We start from the raw sequence: 23,532 nt of genomic DNA, 5'->3' as shown, positions 1-23,532 counted from the left end.
TGATTAGAAGTTAAGTTATTAAATCCAATTTTTCCATAAAAATATAAATATAACATGTCTCTTATCTTGCATAATGAAAAAACAAGTGTAATAAAAACTAGTGTTTCTTTGGACGATTTCAACAGAATATAAATTATTTGAATAACAAATTTATAGAGGGATCAAAGGCAGTTGGACCTGATGGCATTTCACTTAATATATGAAGGGGTTTAGGAGAGGAGGGAATTCATTGGCTTATTAACCTCTTTAATGTCATCTTGAGTTCTAGTAAGATGCCAAAAGAATGGAGGGTTAGCACGCTTATCCCATTGTTTAAAACAAGGGTGATGCACAAGTATGTGGGAACTATAGAGGATCAAACTTTTAAGCCACACTATGAAATTGTGGGAAAGAGTGATTGAGAAAAGAATTAGACGAGTGACGGTAATTAGAGATAACCAATTTGGATTCATGCTGGGAAGATCAACCACCGAGGCAATTCATCTTTTGAGGAGACTGATGAAAAAGTATAGGGAGCGGAAGAAGGATTTGCATTTGGTGTTCATTGACCTGGAGAAAGCGTACGATAGCATACCACGAAGCATCGTTTGGGATAGCCTCAAGAATAGAGGTATTTCACAAAGGTACATTGAGGTAATACAAGACATGTATGACAAAGTGTCGACTAACATACATACTTCGGTGCGTATGACAGAGTCTTTCCCAATTAAAGTGGGACTGCATCAGAGATCAACACTAAGTTCTTTCATTTTTAAGGTCATTATGGAGGAAATCTCTAAAATCCATCTGGGAAAACTGTACCATGGTGCATGCTTTTCGCTAACGATATAGTTTTGGTCGCAGAAACTAAGGAGGAGGCTAATAGTAAATCGGAAGAGTGGAGGGAATCCTTGGAGGGTGAGGGGTTGAGTATAAGTCGTATGAAGACAGAAAACTTGTGATGCAATTTCAATGGGACAGAATCGATAGGGGAGTCAGAGGTGACCATAGGGGGAGAAGTTGTTGCATGTACGTCCAAGTTCAAATATTTGGGATCGGTGATTCAGAGTAATGGGAAGATTGATGGAGATGTTACTAATCGGATACAAACGGGTTGGCTTAAGTGGCAAGCAGCGACCGGGGTGCCTTGTGATAAAAAGTTACCGAGGAGATTAAAAGGTAAATTTTACCGCGTTGCAATTAGACCGGTGTTGTTGTATGGGACAAAATGTTGGCCCGTAAAGAAGGTTTTCTAACAGGATGGAAGTAACAGAAATGCGTATGTTGAGGCGGATGTGTGGTAATACTATGATGGATAGGATAAGAAATCAAGAGTTCAAGGAGAAGTTAAGGGTTGCACCTCTCTCTGCAGATGCGGGAGAACAGGTTGAGATGGTTTGGGCATGTGCAGAGAAAGCCCATGACGCCCCAGTAAGAAGGATCAAGTGCATCATAGTGGAAGGCAAGACAAGTCGAGGAAGACCTAGGAGAACATGGGAGAAACATATTAGAAGTGACCTACATGAACTTCACCTCTCCAAGGACCTGACCAGGGATAGGGGCAGTTGGCGGCTTCTTATCCGCGTCTTAGATTACTAACCCGTCCCTTTGACCCATCGTTTGTTATTGTTCGTTGCCTTTGATTATTGCTCTTTACCTCCTTCTTTACTTTTATCTTTATTTTTAGTTATTTGTACGTATTCTATTTATTCTATTGTAAGTTGTAGGTTTCTCTATCTTTAAAGACCTTTTTCGAGCATTACAACAACAAACTTGAATGCACAGATTACAAGCATTAGAAAAAGTTATTGTGATTCATCTTACCAATTGACCATCTATTGTACCCATACTATTGATTATTTATAGACAATCCAATCTTTGAACATTATTTGTTGACACCACCTAAACATGTTCATAACAGACTCGATGGCCAAATATTTACCCGACCCTAAAACCGAATCCGACTTAACTCGACTTCAAAATGAATTTAAAATAATGTAAAAATCATTGTGGACACAAAACTCGATTTTTAATCGACTCGAAACAATTGACTTGTAATTGACCCAATAACCCGAATGAACATCTCTGACAGCATTCATTGCCACATTTTAACTGGCTTCACTAGGTACCTATTAGGCGCTAATGTAACACCCCGAATTTAGCTTAAGAATAGATGGACTACTCATATCAATAAGGTGCATCTTCTTTTCTAAGGAGCTCATTTGCTAAGAGCTCCACAGTTAAGCATGCTTAGTGGGGAGCAATCATAAAATGGGTGACCTATTGGGAAGTACTCCTGGGTGCGTATGAGTGAAGACAAAGTGCCTTATAAGGACTTGTGTTTGTTTGTGGGGCCAGTCTCTCCATGGTTAGTTACCCGCAGTTCGATGGACCAGGGTACTACAAGTGGTATCAAAGCACCCTGCGACCATGACTGATCATGTGTTCAGTGCACCTAGTGGGAAAAAGATCTTGAAACTATAGTCCAACAAGCCGTTGTATTCTTAAGTGAAGGTGAGTGTGATACCCCAAATTTAGCTTTAAAAAGAATTTATAAACTACTCATATCAACAAGAACTTCATAGTTAAGCATGCTTGGTGGGGAGCAATCTTAGAATGAGCAACCTACTGAGAAGTTTTCCTGGGTGCGCATAGGTGAGCCCAAAGTGCGCTGAAAAGACTTGTGTTGGTTTGTGAGGTCAGTCTTCAGCCTCTATGGGTAGTCACCTGCAATCCGATGGGCTGAGGTGTTACAGCTACACTTACTCTTTCTTCCTTCTTATACTTCTTTGTTGGTCTACCCCCACTTCTCTTTAGTGGTATGTGCCTATAGTAGCCGATTAAAATGTATCAGCAAAAATCATACAAAGGTTGAATTTTTAGAAATATTTAATAGTAGGGATTTTCCACAGCAAATGTACAATAGGTGAAATTGTTCAGAACATTATGTAATAAAAGAAACTTACAAAAAAGTTGATAGAGAGTCGAGCAATCAGATGAGCTCCCACACCTTTTTGAATACAAAAAGCTAATCTATGAAAAATATATGTCCGAAAATTTATACCGCTAGAGTTGCTCAAAGAAAACAAAGCAACCCATGAAAGCATATCATGCACTTTACCTCCTAACTCCCCAAATGTAGAGAAAGCAAATGATATAAACTTGTATCCATTTTCCTCACACTAATATATATTTCTTCTTCTTCCTTTACCCTGCATGAGCTAAAAAAGCACTATGAGCCCAAAAAGAGACACATGTGCTAGCAAAGGGGAAAACTCCAATTATATCCAAACAAATGTCTTCGTCATAGATCCAATTAAACAATAATAAATCTGCTGGCCTATGATCTTTCAATCCTTGAAAGAAAATCAAACGGTGTTTTCTTTGCACATAGAGATCCTTGCTTCGCAACAAATATCCACAAGTATGTCACGCATTAAATAATGTCTAAACTTCACACTCAACTTGCTGGAGCAACAAATATCCACAAGTAGGACACTTGAAAAAACGATTATTTAATGGCCATGAATTAATGCTTCGACAGTGGTAAGAATTTACAATATAATCTTAATTGTGCAGAACTTAGTAATCTGAAAGTATGTTAAACACTTTGAATTATTTTGTATCATTTTTATTTAGGTCATAAAAAGGGTCTGACCTTCTTCATATGATGATGATTTCACCACCAATTACTCCATGATACGGATGTACATATTAACTTAGAAAATTTTTTGGACTTTGTTTTTTGATGCCATAAATTGAGTCCGATTTTGTCATGATGCGAATTTTTCTCAATTTTCCTTTCTCTTTTTTTTTTTTAATATATATCTCGGATTTTTTCATCATATGCCATGGACTACAAATGTTATAAAAATTTTATGGTACTTTAAATAATTTCCTTCTAACTTGATGAACCTCATCTTTGGGGGTCTGACTTCTTTGAAGACCCGAACGATTTTTTCTATGACGCAGATTGAATGCAATTGGTCCACATATTCAATAATATGGACAATTAGGACTAAAATTAGTAAGCCCTAACATGGACGATTTTCTTATGCCGCGACATTCACATGTCTTGGTTGTTTCTTATACTTAAACATATTAAGCTTTACTCTAATCCTTAGATTAGAGATGGGGTCCGACTTATTGATGAGGCGGACAAATTGAGATTCAAAGTTTCTTCCATACTTAACTATTTTGCAAAGTTATTGGAACCCCTTGGGAGTCCGACTTTTTTAATAACACAGACAACTCCCACAATGATCAAATGGCTCATGACTAGTATGAATTGTATGACAACACCAGACAAAGTAATTCGGCTATTCGAGACACAAATTGCTTCATCGCATCTGAATTCTCAATGTCACGACAACCAATTAACAGATAACTCGGTTCTTGTAAATTACTCGGCCATAATTTATGATATTCAAATTGGCCAACCCCATTTAAGGGTCTGAATTTTCGATGTCTCGCCAAGAGATGACACGGCAAACCCAATACTTAGAATAATTTTTGATATTTTCAAATTAAATCTTCAAAGATGGGTCTGACTTTTCAATAGTGCGGACATGATGATGACTTGGACGTTACTCCATACTTAGTAAATATTTCATATTTTTCATCTTGAATGCCAAAAATAGGGTTCGACTTTTGTATAAAAGGTGGACTAGGAATATATAAAAAATGATCATCACTTAGATTTTTTAGCCCCAATCAATCTTTTTAGCTAAAAGGAGAGTCCGACTTTACTATGAGACGGACAACATCATGTCTCGAACTTTCTTCAATACTTAGACAAAAATAAGCTTCAATGGGAAGTTTAACTCAATATTGAGTCCGACTTTATGATCTACAAGATTCTCACAATGATACGACTTATCATCCACACTTAAATAAATTGACCATCATTCCAACCTTGGGGAACTAAAAGAGTCCGACTTTTGTAGGGCTTCAAAAAGGATGTATAATGACACATTCAAATCTCAAATAACATAGGTCATTAATTCCTGGACTGAGTCTTCTATGAGGCGGGTGAATTTAACAGTTAACCAAATTAACCCCATTTTCCCTTTTAAGGTTAAAACAAAGGGTCCGACTTACATATAACACGAACTAATGAAGTCACGAAAGTCTAAAAAAATACTTGGCATTTTTTTTTCATCCCTTCACAATATAGATTAAAATGGGTTCTAACTTATCAATGACCCAACTAAAATGGGTGATAATAAGGATTATGAGTTTATTTGATCCCATAACGTTAGCCCCAAGCATGTAGAGTGATAGAAGAGAACATTTAATATAATGAGAGTATCAGTCATTATGCTAGAAAACGATCATACCTCGGTAGGCCCATACTTGGTGGAAGCCCTATGAATTATAAATATTTTGCCTTTAAGTTACTTATGATGCAGCTTTAGAGCCATATATGATGATCCAGCATTTGAGCTTGGATGATGATTTGGCCCAGCAATCAATCACCTAAAACTTCTTGATAAGAAATCATACTAAATGAATCCTTCGAAAGAATTGATGAATATTTAGATCGAACATAGGTTCGCTTTGCCCAGCTGTCAATCACCCGGAGCTTATGATAAAGATTTGAATTTCCTTTGAAAATCAGATTTAACGAGATTTCCAACCCAGAATGCAAAGTATCATGATGATACAGAAATCAAATCAAACTATAACTGAAAATGGAAGTATTATGATTCATGATGATACGAACATTTGAAGGCATAGATAATTCAGAAAATAATGATTTCAATACTTAGTAAATAAACAAACAATTAATCAAAAACTGAAGCATCATGATGATGTTGATATTTGACTAAAACATAAGCAATTCGAAAATCATAATGATCCCTTATAATTGATGATTGAATGAAAATGCGGAACTAGGTCCGCCTAATGATGTTTCTAATGGTCCTGATAATACTTATATGGCCCCTTCCATGAACGTTGCAACTTTCATTTTTGAATCTTCTGATATACTCTAGGAGCACCGTCATGCTTTAATGTATTGATAAGGCATTGACGAGCTGCCTTCTGATCTCCCTTCAAGATTCGCACCTTTTCATCATCCTGCTCAAATTGTAGCAAAGAGTTGATGTGGAGAGATAATCGGCTTTAACTTTTTGATGAGTGGAATTCCAATAATAGCATTATAGGAAAAATTAAGGTCGACCACGGTGAAGCGAATCGGCATTGTTTTGCAACTACAGACTGGAAGTATGATTGTTCCAAGGTGTAAATTTCGGTTACCTCCAAGGCCAATGAGGGGTCTGTCAATACTAAGTAGATATTTTTTTCCTCAAATTTCATTTGATTAAGGGAATTCATGGTGATGAGATCAGTTATGCTTCCACTATCAACGAGCACTCGCATAACTTTCATTTGGCCTATCTTGATAGTTACTACCAATGGATCAAGATGAGGTGGATGTGAAGGTTGGGCAATAGTGGCATCAAACTTAATCATGGGGCCTCTCGTAGTTGATTTTGGGTCCCCCTTATGCAAAGTATGGAAACTATCTTTCGTGGCTTTGAGAGTTGGGTGGTCTGTAGAGAAATCACCTGTTATCATATTGATGATGGCGTGGGTATAATTGGAGTTGTCCTTTCTTTCTTCATCTCTAGGAGATTTATGCCTCAAACGGTATGGCTTACTCTCATTGTCACTGCGAGAGCCATACTCCTTCCGATTCAAGAACCTTCCCAGTTTCCCTTCCTCGGTAAGTTGATACAAAATGCGTTTTAGTTCTATGCATTGTGTCAGAGTATGTCCATGTTCCTTGTGATAGTCGCACCACAAGTTGTAATTACGACGATCGGAAGGGGTTGTAGTAGGCGGTGGTACTGAAAGCTTATCTCTGATAGCATAGATGATGCTTCTGTTTCTGTTAAACCGGGGATCATTTCCCTCATCTCGTTAGTTCCTTGTCCGGGGTTCTTCTTCGATAATAGATATGTCTTGATCTCGGAGGCACCATCTCGGAAGGAGAACCTTGATGACGAGGTGGATAACCCCTTTCTCTTCTTGACGAATACTCGTCTCTGTGGGCTTTTTTTGAATGATTTTGCCCATGATTCCGTTTATCATGCTTCTGCCTCTTGGAATCATGTCCCTGACATATTTCAGAGGTGATTACAAAGCTTTGGCATTGTCTCATGGCCTCCACATATGTCTTCACTTGACTCTCACCTAGCTGGAATTTCAACTTGGGAGTGCACATTCTGTTTATTAAGGCGTTTAGGGCGATTGATTCTTCCAAATCTGTCACTTATAGAAAAATCTCTTGAAACTTTTGAAGGTATGTGGAGACAGACTCCACTTCCTGTTGTGCGATACTCAGCAAATTGAAGTTGGACTTCTCTTGTCTTTTTGATGCCGCGAAATGGCTTATGAACTTGTCCTCCAGTTGGGCAAAGGTGTGAATGCTCCCGATTGGTAGCGAAGTGTACCAAGTCAAAGCAAGACCAGTAAGTGTGGTGGGGAAGAACTTACATAATTATGCGGGATTAGTGGCGTACCGCAGCATCAAATTTTTATTTGCCATTATATGTTCTTCTAGGCATTTAGTTCCATCAAAGACAATCATGTTTGGAACCTTGATCTTTGCCGGATTGGGTGTAGCAAGAACTTCAGCGGATATTTGGGACTTCAGCAACATAGATGCCTCGCTGGGGCCTCCTCGGCTAAAATCATCCTGCGGAGTTTCGATGGGGCTTATAGAGCTACTAGATCCAGTAAGCTGCGTAACCTTCCTCTCATCCCACTTTGTGTCCATAAATGATTGGACATAGTCTGATTGTATTAGCCTTTTATCCTCCAAATGTTTTCTTTCATCTTGACTTTCGAAGTTAGACTCACCCTGTTCTTCCGATTTACTCTTACTCAGACTTTCACATAGTTTTGATCTTTTCCTCCTCTTCTTATTTCTCTTGCTGGAACGAGAATTTGTGTCTTCATCATTGGACTTTTGGGGAGTTGAGACATGTTCACTTAGCTCAATCCTTTCTTTGAGATTCTTGATTTAATTCGCCATGTCGGCCAATACTTGCTGTTGGTGGGCAGCATTATTGCCGCTTATAATGGCGTGCATTTGCTAAGTGAAGGCGTTAGTGAGGTTGGGTGCCATCATGTCCAGATCTCGACGAGTCACAGCTTGATCGTTCGCCTGAATCGCTGAGGTATCTGTATTTGTACTGTGCACGGTGACGATTTTGTAGGATTCTTCTTGAGAGCTATGGATTTTGGTTCGAGTTAATTATTTATAGCACATCCCCACAAACGACGCCAAATTGTTTCGGTAATGAAACTAGATATAAAAAAGATTTAATTACACCTGAAGGTGAAGCGTCATGGAAGTCAATTGTCAATGATCTTGGAGTATGACGTAATGCTTTCGTAGATGTAACTGTAATTCCTGCACCACAACACATTAGCCTTGTCCGGGGGGCAATCTCCCGAAAAGCCCCTCCGACTCTCAAGTCAGTTGTAGAGACAGAAATCAAGGAATCATAATATAATGAATGCAATATTAATGATTATCTAGAGGTTTGGAGATGGTAGGAATATGTAATTAGGTAAGTTAGATGTGAATTTTTGCAGAGTAATGATAGATAAATAAAAGCTTAGGGGTTAAATAACTTCCATATGAGGTATTTATAATAGTTTGATAAAGGAATCATGGGACATTATGTAGAGTGATGGAAGAGTAGTAGGTGGTTTTTTTAGGAAAATTATAGATGACATGAAAGGTAGTGGAAGAAAGTGGGGTTGACCAGCAATTAGGGTTTATGAAAGGAGTTACTTGATGGATAAAATAGGGAGGTAAAGTCATATAAACCCCTTGACTAGAAGTTAAAGTCAAATAGAAGTCAAGGTCAACAGGAACTGAAAGTCAACGGGATCTTAGGTAATTTTACAATAATAAATAAATAATTAAATAATCAAAATGTTACCCATAAAAATATGTAATTTTTGAATAATAAATTTTTAAAAAAATATTAAATGAATTTTAAGTGTTCTTTTACAATAAAATTGGTTAAAGAATATACATAAGCAATTACAACTTTTTACTTTTGCTAAATTCTTGATTTATTCGATTCTACGATCCTATCATGAGAGTTGTTTTCGATTTGGGTTGAATTTACGCTTTTACAACCTTGGCTATAATTCATCGTATCTCTTTTTTAATATTTAATTATGAAACCAGACATTTCATTTAAAACTTTGAGTATTATAATTATATTCAATTTGGAGTCGGATGTGGTGTTGAGTCGAGTCGGAGTCGGGTCGAGTCAGAGTTAGGTTAAGTTGGAGTCGTAGTCCGGTTGGAGTATCGAATATTTTATGCGGCCCAACTCCGGTCCGTCTCCAAATTGGACTCGGACTATATAATAAGAGTTGGAGTCTGATAGTATTTTTCTCGGACTTGAATCAGATTAAATTTATCTAATCCAATCGGATTAGGGGCGTTGAACTGAATTGCCATCCCTAAGTGAGAATAAAATATTGTCATAAAAGTGAAAGAAACAGCCCAGTGTATCAAATTGATTAGGAATCACCGTAACTTAATATTTAATGACAATATATTATGAGAAAAAATGTTGTTATCTGAGATGAAGATAGTAATATTAATAAATGGTCAAAGATTTCTATATTTTTCATTTTAGTCTGTCTCTTTAACTTTGCAATAATTTATTTTAAATTGTATTTTTTTTAACTTTTTTAATTCTTATTCAATATCACTATCTTCTTTCACCGTTAATTTTACACACAAAATATAATAATTTATATTAATTTCTTAATATTTAAGTCAATTGTGGGCAATCCAATAACTTAGGAGGGAGTACTAGTTTGAAGTGGCCGGCTTTACAAAGGTTGACTAGATCACATTGCTTTAAACCACTGACTGTCACTGCGCCAGCCCACTTTGAAGTTAATTCTCGTTTCTCTTTCTATGACACACTTGCTATAATTGCATTCTTATAATTTTATTTATTATTTTATTTGTTTTATTATATTTTATTGAGATGCACATTCTCATAAATTAGTTGTACATTTAGTGTCAACTTGCTTGAATATTGCTGCTTTAGTTATAAGGATCATCATCTCTATAAAGAAGAATTTAAGATCATATTATTCTAATATTAAAATATATTGAATTCGAAGAAATTAATTTAAAAGACTGATTCCCATATTGAATTCAACTAAAACAAATTAAATAAGAACATACCTAAAAGAAAATAATATCTATGGGTTCCCAAACTTGGATTCTAATATTTTTGGTCAAAATTGGTTAAATTTGATATTAATATGACATGTTAATTATTAATATTTATAATTATGTCAACTTATTAACTTATGAGACAAGAAATACTGTTTAAATTTTAAAATTATTATATCATTAGAAAATTTTATTATTATATATAATAAATTTTTATTTAAACACTTGATTATCATTTAATTATTTTTATTTTTCAAATTAAAACCTAATATACCTTAATCATTACATTTTATTCTATTTAGACCTTTCTCTTTGTATGTATATAGGACATAGTAGCCTAAATGAAAATCAATAGTGAAATAATAAACATAATATTCAAATCTTAATTTTTGTGTCACAATTTTTTTAAAGAGTCAACTAAAAAAATATTAACTACTCCAACTGAGATAAAATTTAATTATTAATAATAAAACTTAAAATACTAATAAAGGATTTTCAACACTCACTAAATTAGCCGGTAAGGTAAAGGTGAAACGTGTAAGAAGTAGGAGTGAGCGGGTAATTAAGAGTTTGCTAAAGTCTTGAAGTCATGACAAAAATCAATAGCGTACGAACACATATCTTCAACACATTAACATTACGGGACATGTCTTCATCAATCATAAATATCGGCAACAAAGGTCTTTAATTTTTTGAAAACTCAAACTATACTCCTTTTAATTTATTTTAAGTGTCTCATTTACTTTATATATTCTATTCAATACACTTATTCAATCCTTTATATATTTAATTATGTATAATTAAAAATTATAAAAGATAATATTAATAAACTTTACATTAAAACGAATCAAATAAAAACCCACATGACTATATTTTAACTTATAGATTAATAATAAAATGTAATTTAATAGTAATAGATGAATATTTTCCTAAAAGTAAATGAGACACCTAAAATAAATGGGAGAGAATATGATTCTTCCCTTATTTATAATCAAGCTTTTGAATCTAAACTTGTCAAAGATTAATAAATAATAGGCGTATGTTTTACTTATTTGATGTTTGATAACTTGAATTGTGTCGAATTAAATTTGAAAATGGTATGAATCATATTGAGTGATTGAGATGGTTTTTCATCAAGTTTTAGCAAGTCTAGATTAAGATTGATATTAATCTTGTTCGAAACTTATGCTGTGGAAGATTGAAAGTTTTGAGTCTTGTAGTCTCAGGTGAGACTCTGTTAATCTTCGTGGAGATTATATAGTCTCGGGCGAGACTATCTCAATTCGGTCAAAAAATTATGTTCAAATCAGTTATTTTTGTGGTGTTGCGTCTCGAACGAGTTTCATGTTAGTCTCGGGCGAATTCATGGAGTCTCGGTCGAGATTTGCCTGGTCTCGGTTGAAACTTGTAGTGACTAAGTAAAATAAAAAACGACGGTTTTGTTATTTGTTTTTCTAACCCTAATTATTCTTTGTAAATGTGGTTTTTTATATAGCATAAACAACCCCTATAGGTTTTAGGATAAGGAGAAGAAATTGAGAGTTTCTAGTCTCCTTTCACTAATTTGTTCTCGCTTTGTGGTGGACGCAGGGCCGGCTAAATTGAAGGAGCTTCATGAGCTATTTCTCAGGACCTCAATTTATAGGGGGCGTTATATTTTTTTTTTTCTAGAATATATTAGTCAGATGAATACCAAGTATTCAAGAGGATTGAGAATAGAAAAATTAACAATTACAATTAATTTAACGGGATGATGATGATTATTGTTTCCCATTAACTGATGGACATATTAAAAAGTAAAGCAATGAATATTAGAAAGAGATTGGTTCCATAAAATTATAAAATTTAGAAATATTTTAATATATATTAATAAATAAATTTACAAATACCAAAATGTAAAAGAACATAATTTTAGTTTTACAAGCCCATAATTTATATTTTGCTCAGGGCCTTTGAAATGTCGGAGAAGGCTCTGGGTGGATGCGTAGCTATCACATTAACAGTAAACAACATTAGTTCTTGGAGTGTTTTCTTGTTGATGTTTATTTATTTTATTGTCTTGATTGTTTTTAGATGAACGCTTTCACTGTCCTCACAACAATTTCATACAAACACGAAACCATTTTACATATTAAGAGCGAACAACTTTTAAAGACATGAAAAAAGATGACGTTTATATATAATCTTAAATTTGAAGGATTTCAACAATATATTTTCGTTATATTAAGTATTAACCATGTCCTTGTTCTGAAAATTGGATAAATAATTAAAAATTAGCAGTATTTGGTATGAGTTTTTTATAAGAATGACAAAAGCTGACTTGACCTATTAACCTAATTCAAACCTAACTTATAATAAAAAGAATCAAGAATTTAAACTAAATAGATACAATTACTAATTGTAGGAATTTGTACTGTACTTATAAGTAATAAATTCAATTGAACTGAACTCATACGTTACTATTGCTTTATAATGTGGAACAAGTGAGCAGAACTTATACATTAATACCAAATGCAACTTATAAGACTTAGAAACTTGTTTAGTTCATCTTAAATCATTAAAAATAATTTCTGTTAAGTTTAATCATTTCTTCCTAGCTTGTTCATTTGAAACTTTAATACTCCTACCATCTTATTCATCTAACTATATTTATGTTTTTAAGATCAATATTTAATTAGACCTGGGAAAACGGTCTATCGTTTGGATTTTGGGTCGGATTAGTTTCGGGCGGGTCATTTTTAAATCAGTCAGTTTTGGATCGGGTTAGTTTTAGGTTGGACACTTCGAGTTTCGGGCGGATTCGGATTGACCCTACGGGTTATCATTTAATTTTTTCCTGGTTTATAACACTTTTTAAACAGCTGCAGAACCCAACGCATTCAACCCGATCTGGAATCAAACAACCGTTTTTGACTCAATTTGGGTTGCGACCTAGTTTTTTCGGTCGTGTTTTGAATCAATTTTCGGGTTGGAATCAAATTTTCCCGAGTCTAACTTTAATGCTTTGTAGAAGTTCAATTCCTTCTAATCTGAAACAAACTATATAGTGCCTCCTATTCTTTCTACTTGTCATTTTTTTTTCTCACTATTCAGTAATATATCTTAATTTATATTTTATTGTTAATTTATAAAGTACAATATCTTATTTTATTTGTATCAATTCAAAAATTATTAATATCAAGATTTTTTTCATTAATTCTTAATGTATTAATAGCTAAAATATTATGTCAAAAATCTGAAAATAAAATGAGATTAATGTTTCATCACTAGTGGGACCCATTTAACCAACCTATTCAACTTATCAAGTTCAAAGAAAAAGTCCAAAACAACCGAAAAAGAAAACAAATAAATAAAAAAAATAAAATAAAAAGAAGCTAACTATCTCACCAATCTCCATTCGCCCATTATAATCATTCTCCAATCCCCTCGTCTATAAAATCCACATTTCCACTTCTCACAAACTCGTTGCCAACATCTATTCTTAGCAACCATACGTTTTCTCTCTTCCCAAACTTGAAAAAAACATGCTATCTATTTCCTCCTCAACAACCACCACCTCCTCCGTGGGTCCCACCAATAATCGTACTCATCAATGTCCGAACTCTCTTTCTCCACCTTCGCTCTTCTCTCTATCTCGTCGCAACACTCGAAAAACCCTTCATGTTCGATACAATCGTACTACTAATTCCAACACGGCCGTGTCATGTGGCACGGCCGTGTTGGCCCGTGCAAGTAACGAACATATTCTTGATCCTGCTAACGTAAGAGATGCTAAGCTTAAAATTGCAATCATTGGGTTTGGAAACTTCGGTCAATTCTTAGCTAAGACGATTGTTAAGCAAGGACATCGTGTGTTGGCTTACTCACGTTCCGACTACTCCCGTGCTGCTAAGGATATCAGCGTCGAATATTTCAGCGACCCCGATGACCTTTGCGAGGAGCATCCCGAGGTTAGTAATTAAAATGATATTACAAAAGTATAAAAGAAACGTAATTGAAGATTTTATTAATTATTTTTAGTGAAATAATTATTTACCATAAACAATTTCTTTAGAAAATATATTAATATGTAGCTATTAATATTTTTTGAAGTGATGTGGTTGGTGGGTGGGTATATCCGTAATATGTTTGTATATAATTTATATATAATTCTATATGTTTCTTAATAATAATTTAATAAATGATATGCTAGCTTGTGAGTGGTGCCTTTTCTTACGTGGGTTTAGTAGGTTGAAATGAATAGAATATATTTAATTCATATAGTTCATCCTCTTCAAATATTTGTCTTCTTTGTCTTTTTTTCTCCCATCAAAAATTTATCTCTAAATAGCTTTAATATTTCTAGTTTAACTTTTACTTTTTCATAAATACTTATCTTGCCATGTATTTAATATTATTCTAGTTGTTTTTATACTCCCTATTAGCTTTGGCCGTACTTTAACCAAGATTCTTTTATGTATTATAGCTTATTACTAGATTATGTAATAATTATAAGTAATCAGATTATTTAACAAATATTGTATATTTAAGAGGATATTACTATTATAATTAAAGTTAAGACCTAAGGTAATCATTACTTGTTATATATTGTGGAGATTTTAAATTTGAAAAAGGTATGGAAATGGCCTTTTTCTCTTTTTCAAAGACTGAGTAAAGACTAAAGAGACAACTTGATATTAAGGGCCCAAGACTTACATATTAGATGTACTAACTATGGGAAAGATCGAAAAAAATAAGATAAATAAACAATTTAATTCCGAATATAAGATTCGGGAAAACTTATGTCCCAAAATAAGCTTCCGTACATCCAAGCCTAGCCTCGGGTAAGTCGCTGTTAGTAACAGCGAATGAGGAGAAAAAAAAAAATTAAAAGGCCCTAAGTCGCTGTTAGTAACAGCGACTTAAGGAGTTGACCAGTCAACCCCTTAAGTCGCTGTTACTAACAGCGACTTATAAAAAAAAAAATATTTTTTTTAAAAATTTTAATAGTACTGAATTTAAAGTAGCTGTATTTTTTTGTTTTTAGAGCAGCTTGTTTTTTAACCTTCAAACAATTATTTAATAGCAGATGAACTAACTATATAAACTTGTTATTGTTTGATTAATCTTCCGATGTGGGATTGTTTTCTGGAACACATCAAAATAAATGAAACCAAAAATTAGCTCATGAATAGAGCACCGATGGTGGATGTCTTCCTCTTCAATAACTTAGTCCCACATCGGTGCTCTATTCATGAGCTAATTTTTGGTTTCATTTATTTTGATGTGTTCCAGAAAACAATCCCACATCGGAAGATTAATCAAACAATAACAAGTTTATATAGTTAGTTCATCTGCTATTAAATAATTGTTTGAAGGTTAAAAAACAAGCTGCTCCAAAAACAAAAAAAATACAGCTACTTCAAGTTCAGTACTATTAAAATTAAAAAAAAATATATATATATATATTTTTTTATAAGTCGCTGTTAGTAACAGCGACTTAGGGCCTTTTAATTTTTTTTTTCTCCTCATTCGCTGTTACTAACAGCGACTTACCCGAGGCTAGGCTTGGATGTACGGAAGCTTATTTTGGGACATAAGTTTTCCCGAATCTTATATTCGGAATTAAATTGTTTATTTATCTTATTTTTTTCAATCTTTCCTAACTATGGTTGGTGAAAAGGGCTTAATTGTGTTAATTTAGACCTTTTTTTTATTTGACTACACTTTTTTTTAAGCAAAAGACAAATTAATTTATAAAAAGTTTAATTTCATTGTTAAATTCAATTATGTCAATTTTTTCTATCATTGTTTTTTATTTTCATCCAATTTTTCATTTCAAACTTTATTTGAAATACTTGACTAATGACCATATCATATTTTTACTTTTCAATTTTTATTTCAGGTGATACTTCTATGCACTTCGATCTTATCTACTGAGAAGGTCCTTCGCTCGCTGCCCCTCCACCGCCTCCGACGATCGACTCTCTTTGTGGATGTCCTTTCGGTGAAAGAGTTTCCTCGCTCTCTCTTCCTCCAAGTTCTTCCAAAGGACTTCGACATCCTTTGCACCCACCCAATGTTTGGTCCTGATTCGGGCAAAAATGGGTGGGGTGGACTCCCATTTGTTTTCGACAAAGTCCGGGTTGGATCTGATCCAACCCGAACTCATAGAGTCGAGACGTTCCTAACCATATTTAGGGATGCCGGGTGTCGGATGGTTGAGATGACATGTGCTGAACACGACAAGCACGCGGCCGGGTCCCAATTCATAACCCACATGATGGGCCGGGTTTTGGAGAAGTTGGGCTTAGAAAACACACCAATAAACACAAAAGGGTATGAAAGTTTATTGAATTTGGTGGATAATACAGCAAGGGATAGCTTTGAACTATTTTATGGGTTATTTTTATACAATAAGAATGCAATGGAACAATTGGATAGAATGGATTGGGCATTTGAAATGGTGAAAAAACAACTTTCTGGGCATTTGCATGATCTTGTTAGAAAACAATTGATGTTAGAGACTAATAATGATCCAATTAAGGGTGAAAAAATGGACAGATTATTGCTTCCTTCTCCTTCAGAAAACCTTCCTCAGATTGTTCCTTCTGCTGATGTTACTGAGCAGGAATTTGTAGCTGTTAATGGAAGTAGGTTATCTACACAGTGTTAAGAAATTCAACTACAAATCAGAACTATAAGTTGTTCTAGTGGTGAAAAGTTTTCTTTGACACCATTATAATATGAGTTCGATTCTCACTAGAACTACCAGAAGAAAACTTCAACCTATTGCCTATAAGAGATTGTCCTTACCTCGAAATAATAATAAAAAAACAACTAAATAACAATAACAAAAATATGACGAGCAATATGTATTTATTATGGTATTGGGGTTAAGAATTGGTTTTGTTCATTGTTTTTATATCTTTTTGAATTGTTAAAAATCCATTGTAATCTGATAATTTGTAGCAATTCTGTAATAGTAATAATGTATTTGTGTTTTAGTTAAGAGGTATTATTAAGTAACCAAGCTTGTAAATGACAAAATATAGAAGTTTCCTAAATTAATCTAATTTGATTTACATTTTCAAAATCTATTATAAATGTATCCGTTAGTGCTTATTTACTGCCCAATATTTGAGTTTGTAGACAAACTCAATCAAATTTAAAGGTTTATGTGTCTCAATTTGAGTCCAAATTACCTCTTAAAAGGACAAAGCATTAAATGAGGATTTTAGGTATTGATGCAACTACAATGCTCCACCTACTCATGATTGGACTAAAGTGTACTTTTTGTTGATAATACTAGAGGCCGCCTATAGAACTAGAAAAATGATTTTTTGTTGTTAATGCACCTTTACACAAACTAATAATAGATGGGACTTGTAAGGGGTTGTATGTTAATATTTAGTGTATAATAATATTAAGTATTTAATTACCAAGTATTATAAATAATAGTGGGACGATATGTATTAAATACAAAATTTAAATGGAGTTTAAAAGATAGGACAAAAGAAAAATTGAAAAACCGAGTGAGCAAGAAAAGCCAACTCAACTTTCTTGGATTTGGGCCTAAAGCCATTTCAGCTTTAGGTTTTGGAAAATTGATTTTGTTACGTTTTTTTTGAGTTAATTGCATTGGATTTCCTTACTTATTTCATATTATTTCTGGAGTTACAAAGGAGTAATTGGGAGGAATAACGCTCATACATACCTTGTTATTGGTATTGATTGGAGGCCATTAATATTGGTCATCAATGGGTGACTATGACCCTTAGCTATACTTGGAGTAGTATAAATAGGGGCTTGGAGAAGGATGTTCACTACACCCAATTTTCTGAATTCTCATTCTTACTCTTTCTCTTTCACTTGTGTTCTTTTAAGAGAATAATTAACTTTTGTAGAACATCCAAAGCTTATAATTCATCAAACACTTGTTGTTAAGTGACATACTCTAAGTACTAAGGGTGTGTTGTGTTGTTTGTATCTCATTGTGTATTTCCAAATCAAAAACTCAAGTACCTTTATTGAGGATATATTTTTGATAGATGTTTTTTTGGGAATATTTGATATTATCTTTTTATATTATTTCCTAGTTCTAGTAGCCTAATAAAGGTAACTCTAGGAATTTGCTTTGTATATACATGTATTGCTCAAATTGAATGGCAAGAGACACAGACTATTCTTTTCTTGGTATCGGAGCATTATTTTTTTTCTGGGCAAAAGTTCAACAATGGAGGACACACCTCCTCCACCGCCACCCACAAAAATTGAAACAAATTCTCCTTTCTACCTTGGACCGCAAGATCGGCCCGGGGATTTCATTACCTCACAGCGTCTCAAATTGAATAATTTCCATGATTGGTCTCATGCTGTGCGAATTGCTTTGTGTTCTCGCCGGAAGTTTGGTTTTCTTGATGGTAGTATCACCTCCTTTGCACCGCCATGTACGAAGGATGATTGGGTCACAATTCAGTGTATGTTAGTTTCTTGGCTGATGAACACAATCGATCCCGAGGTAAAATCTATGCTTTCTCATTATGATGATGCTAAGAAATTGTGGGATGATTTACATGAGCGTTTTTGTCTTGTTAATGGCCCTAGAATTCAACAACTAAAATCTGATATTAATAGATGTGAACAATCAAAAACTATGACGGTTGCGGTTTATTATAGTAGATTATCAGTTTGTGGGATGAACTTGATCGCCTAGAACCCCTAATTTCTTGTAAATGTGGGAAGTGTACTTGTAATGTTGGGAGGCAACACGCAGAGAGGCGTGACGGGGATCGTCTTCAACAATTTTTGCTGGGTCTATGCTCTGAGTATTATGCTCCTTTGCGATCCACGTTGCTATCCCACGATCCCCTACCTACTTTAAATAGAGCATATCAGCAGGTTTATATTAAGTACCTTTGAGGGGAAAAATATTACACGTCTACAACAAGTATTAAGTTTCTGGGTGACGGTTATCGTTATAAAAATAATCTTCAAGTTTATATTTAGTATATTTTGTAAATTTTATTTAGCCATCAACAAAGAAAAAAATATAAATTTTCAATTGTAATTTGTATTTTTACATTATTAATTTGTAATATTATAGCCGACTCTACAAGAAAACTAGAAAAATTAAGAGCTTAAAAATAAGTGAATTCGTTGAAGGGTGATGGAAGCAACATCTGAGAAGGTGTAATGTGAATGTGGAATTGTTTAAAGATGGATTAAGTTTAATAATATAATTAGTATTATGTGTTAAAATGGTGGACCTAATATTGTTAGGTCACCTTGATTTGGTAAAAAAATAATTATAAAGATGGCTGCTAATTTGGAACTTAGTATTATAATTTACATCAATGTAGACTGTAATTATTTTTAGTTCTTGGGCTCACGTTGTTTATTTGAAGTATAGATTTTAAATTAAATTAGATTAAATTATAATTTATTATGTTGAGTTAGAGTTTACTATTTATTTAAAGTCGCCTTATTGAATAAACTAGTTAGGGCTGGAAATTCGATTTTTTGGCCGAATTTTAGATTAGTTTATTACGTATTTTGTTGGATAGTCTCATGACTTGATTTATGTCGGTTCAATAACAGGTCAAAACGAGTTCTGATCTATATCGACTAAACACCACAATGATTATACTACGAATCGATTTCGAATAGGTTCATGCAATTCCAGTTTGGGTTTAAAATAGGGTGATATAGTTCAGGTCCAAGTCAATTATAATGCAAATCAAATTAAGTTCAATTACACTACGAATTAGGTCTTTTTTATTTTAGGTTAACTTCGAGTCGGGTGATTTAAAAATTGGTTAAGAAGTTTTTTATTTAACTTGAATGAAAAAATTACCTAGTACTTTTTAGCTATGTTGTTGTAGGTATAAGACAAAATCTATGACCCATTAAATCAAATATGACCGACCTAAACTCCACTCAAACCACTTATTTAACATGTCGTCCTAATACTATCGCAAATCCAGAAATATAATCGCGTTAACGGCATACACTAGTCCAAGAACAAGCTAATGATGTGTTGTGACCTTGAAAATTGTTAGTGTTCAAATTTACTTGTTTCAATAGATATTTTAGAAAAAAGACATTTTAATGAGATAAATAATGAGAAATAATTATTACCACGAGAGGAATCATTTAGAATTCAAGAATTTTTATAATTTAGTGATCAAAAGTATTGTTTTTTTTAGAAAAGCATTTTACAATAAGAAAAATTGTTCGAAATAATTCATTGTATTATTCATTATCCATAATTAATCTGTGAAGTAGCTTGAGCAAAATAAACTATCTGATCTAAAACTCGATGATTCGATTCAATATTCGATTCGAATATTAGGATATTTAATTTGAATATTGGATATTTGATTTGAAATTATAATTCGAATCAGATATCTGATTCGAAAATTCGGATGTCAAAATTTTGAGATTTGGATATTCGATAATCCGACATTTTTTGAATAATTGAATATTCAAAATTATTTCAAATAGTCAGTTATCGAATATTGGTTTTCCGCATATTATAAGTAAATTTAGATAATCCAATATTTATGAGAATAAAAATTATATTTTTCAAGAAAATCATTTTGACTAATTCAGATGTTTGATATCATATACTCGATTGAAAATTTTCAACTTATGCTCATAGGTATCGGATATTTCGGATACCGAAGTCGGATCAAATCGAATGTCAGACACCAGATATGCCAGTTTTTGGATATCCGATCCGACTGCATGTTTTGGATCGTATATCCAGTTATGCTCATCCCGATAAGGAAGTATAAGGAGCTGAGGTTTGGATAACTTCATGATGTGATCAATGTGATGCATAGAGAGTGCCTTGAACAAGGCAAGAAGTTACAAAAGGAGGGTTTTCGTTCATGTTTTGAACGAGGCAAGAGGAAGGAAGAAAGGTGCATTGAACAAAGCACATCACACAAAGAAGTCATCAAATGATCTGGATATAGTGCTGATTCGAGCATATATAGTACTCGTTCGAGCACATATGATGCTTGTTAGATACATGGTGCTCGTCTGAGTGCCCTGGTTTATGCTAAAATAGGGGAATTTCTTTTAAGCTTGCTTGGTGGACAAGTCTTGAACCTTTGGGTTACAGTTATTCTAACTTGTATATGGTTATAAAAGGACCCTAAATTAGATTGGAATGTATGTGGGAACCTAATACATAGAAAGCAACTAGGGTTGATTGTTAATAGAGTTTCTTCTTTGTATTAGAGTGTATTTCCATTAATTCATGAAACGTAACTTTGTGCTTTAGAGGTTTTTCTCAAGGTGTCAAAGATTGTTTCATTAATATAATGTACTTTTTTCTTTGCTTTATTTCTTCTTGATTTTCACTAAAAAGAATTCCTTATCCTTTTATTTCAAAGTTCAATTTACTAAAGTGATTAGTACAAAAGGAATTAGTTATAATAACTAATATCAAAAATTGACGTTTATTCAGTATAAAAACCTTTAGTTTATCAAATATAAGGTCTTGAATCTAAATTTAATCGTGGCAAAGACCCGACTAGAAAGAAACAAAGCCAATTAGACATTTTTGAAGTGAAAGAAGTATTAGGAGACATCACATACGTATTTTGGAGTTTTTGATATATTCCTTTTCGTTTCCCTACACTCACTTTTTTAATATGTTCTTTTTTCGTTTCTCTACACTCACTTTTCTTTCACCCTATCCTTTTTATATTCATTTTATCACTACTCATGTATTTATTTATGATTTATCTATTTACTTATTTATTTTAGTAGTTCAGCCTCAATTAAGTTTGTGTTGAACACTGCAAGTAACATATAATACACATTATCATTATCATTCATACCTTCTTTTGTAGGGTTTTGTTATTTAGAGGTCTCTTTAACCATATTCCTCCTGCCTTTTCTTAGGAGGGATACGAGTATGGATTATTTGCTATTGTTATTCTCAAACACTATCACTAAATGGGAACTATTTATAAACATATGGTATGATACGATATGAAAGGAAAATTACTGTAGTAGAAACTTTAAATCAATTATTAAAAGAAAAAATATTCTAAAAATTTTTTAAAAGGAAAATAAATAGTAAGGTAGAAAATTACCTTTTTAAAGCCCTTTTGGACCAGGTGATGGTGATAAGGGTTGCGGTCTGACACTAAAACCAGACCAAATCAAAAAAATTCTAGACCGGATTAAACCGTTTAAATCATCAGATCGGACCGGACCAAATCGTTCTACAACGTTCTAGTCTTGTCTGGTATAGGTTTTATATTCTTATATTTTTCAAATTAATTTGTATGTTTATGCAAATATTTCGCATCTACAGTCACGAAATATAATAATATGTAATAATCTAATCGCATCAACATCATTCAATTATATATTACTATAAAAAATAACATTTCGTAATAACTAAGTAGCGACCTATTCTTTTATTTTAAAAAAGTTATCATTTATAATCATAGTACGGTTTGCGGCTTGGTTCAGTTTGAAAAATAAAAAATCAGAATCAAACTGTGAACTGGAATTTAAAAAAAAAAAGAATTGGACTAGATTGTTTAGAGTGTTGACAAGACAAAATACTAAAATTATTATTTTGTCCGTTTTGATTTGCGGTTTAGACTAAATTTTATTTAGCCCTAGTGATAATGTGGCTAATCACAAGATCATAATTTATCAAAGAAATTAGCACCTAATCATTGTACCTTAACCTTTAAATTATTACCGAGTTGTCGTGTTTCATGTGTTGTTTTCGTCATAAGATGGAATTGGTTGATATTAAGTCGTGCATGGTTTCCTACATTCATTGTTGCCACTATCCTCATTTCTTAATTTGATTGCGGACTCCCTTCTCATTAACTTTAACTTGGTTATTTAAATGACTTGCAATCTGGGGTTCTTTATTTAAGTATGACTTGAGTGCATAATTTAAGTGTCCATTTATATGTGATCTTTTGAGATGGAATCCTATGAGTGTGTTAATGTGATTGTTAAGTGTGTGACTTAATGTGGAGGTTTATGATGGAGTTTAAAAACTTGGTTAATTCATAAAGTTATGAAGGTGATGAAATATGACTTAATTATGAGAGTTATGGGACTTAATAAAAAGTGTAAATGTTTGATTAAAGATGCTCTACTATGCTTAGTCGAGTAAAGATTTCAGAATGCCCACTAAAGGTCGCTCGACCAGGCTGCTCGACCGAGCGAGCTCCTGGGTGTGTCGAGCCAACAAACAAAATGTATCCAGTAGCTACCTGTAGCCCGCTCAACCAGGTCTCTCGATTGAGCGAGCCTCTATTTGGTCGAGCAGACCTTCTGACATTCCTAGGATG

General features: G+C 33.5%; 2 protein-coding genes across 2 annotated transcripts; both read left to right on the top strand.

Annotated features, from left to right (window-relative positions):
- Positions 1 to 13,615: 13,615 nt before the first annotated feature.
- Positions 13,616 to 17,257, top strand: LOC130815986 (arogenate dehydrogenase 2, chloroplastic-like). The gene is made up of 2 exons (XM_057682551.1): positions 13,616 to 14,160; positions 16,095 to 17,257. The coding sequence occupies exons 1-2, from the start codon at positions 13,735 to 13,737 to the stop codon at positions 16,863 to 16,865; spliced, it is 1,197 nt and encodes a 398-aa protein (XP_057538534.1). The 5' UTR covers positions 13,616 to 13,734; the 3' UTR covers positions 16,866 to 17,257.
- A 1,098-nt stretch (positions 17,258 to 18,355) lies between these two features.
- LOC130815991 (uncharacterized) lies at positions 18,356 to 21,406 on the top strand. Its single transcript, XM_057682557.1, has 2 exons — positions 18,356 to 18,710; positions 20,853 to 21,406. Exons 1-2 carry the CDS (start codon positions 18,426 to 18,428, stop codon positions 20,976 to 20,978), a joined length of 411 nt encoding a protein of 136 aa, XP_057538540.1. The 5' UTR covers positions 18,356 to 18,425; the 3' UTR covers positions 20,979 to 21,406.
- The last annotated feature ends 2,126 nt before the right edge of the window (positions 21,407 to 23,532 follow it).

This window comes from Amaranthus tricolor, chromosome 6 (genome assembly GCF_026212465.1).
Source record: "Amaranthus tricolor cultivar Red isolate AtriRed21 chromosome 6, ASM2621246v1, whole genome shotgun sequence".
NCBI lineage: Eukaryota > Viridiplantae > Streptophyta > Magnoliopsida > Caryophyllales > Amaranthaceae > Amaranthus > Amaranthus tricolor.
The sequence above is the reverse complement of the archived record's forward strand: the minus strand, read 5'-3'. Positions and strand labels throughout refer to the sequence as shown.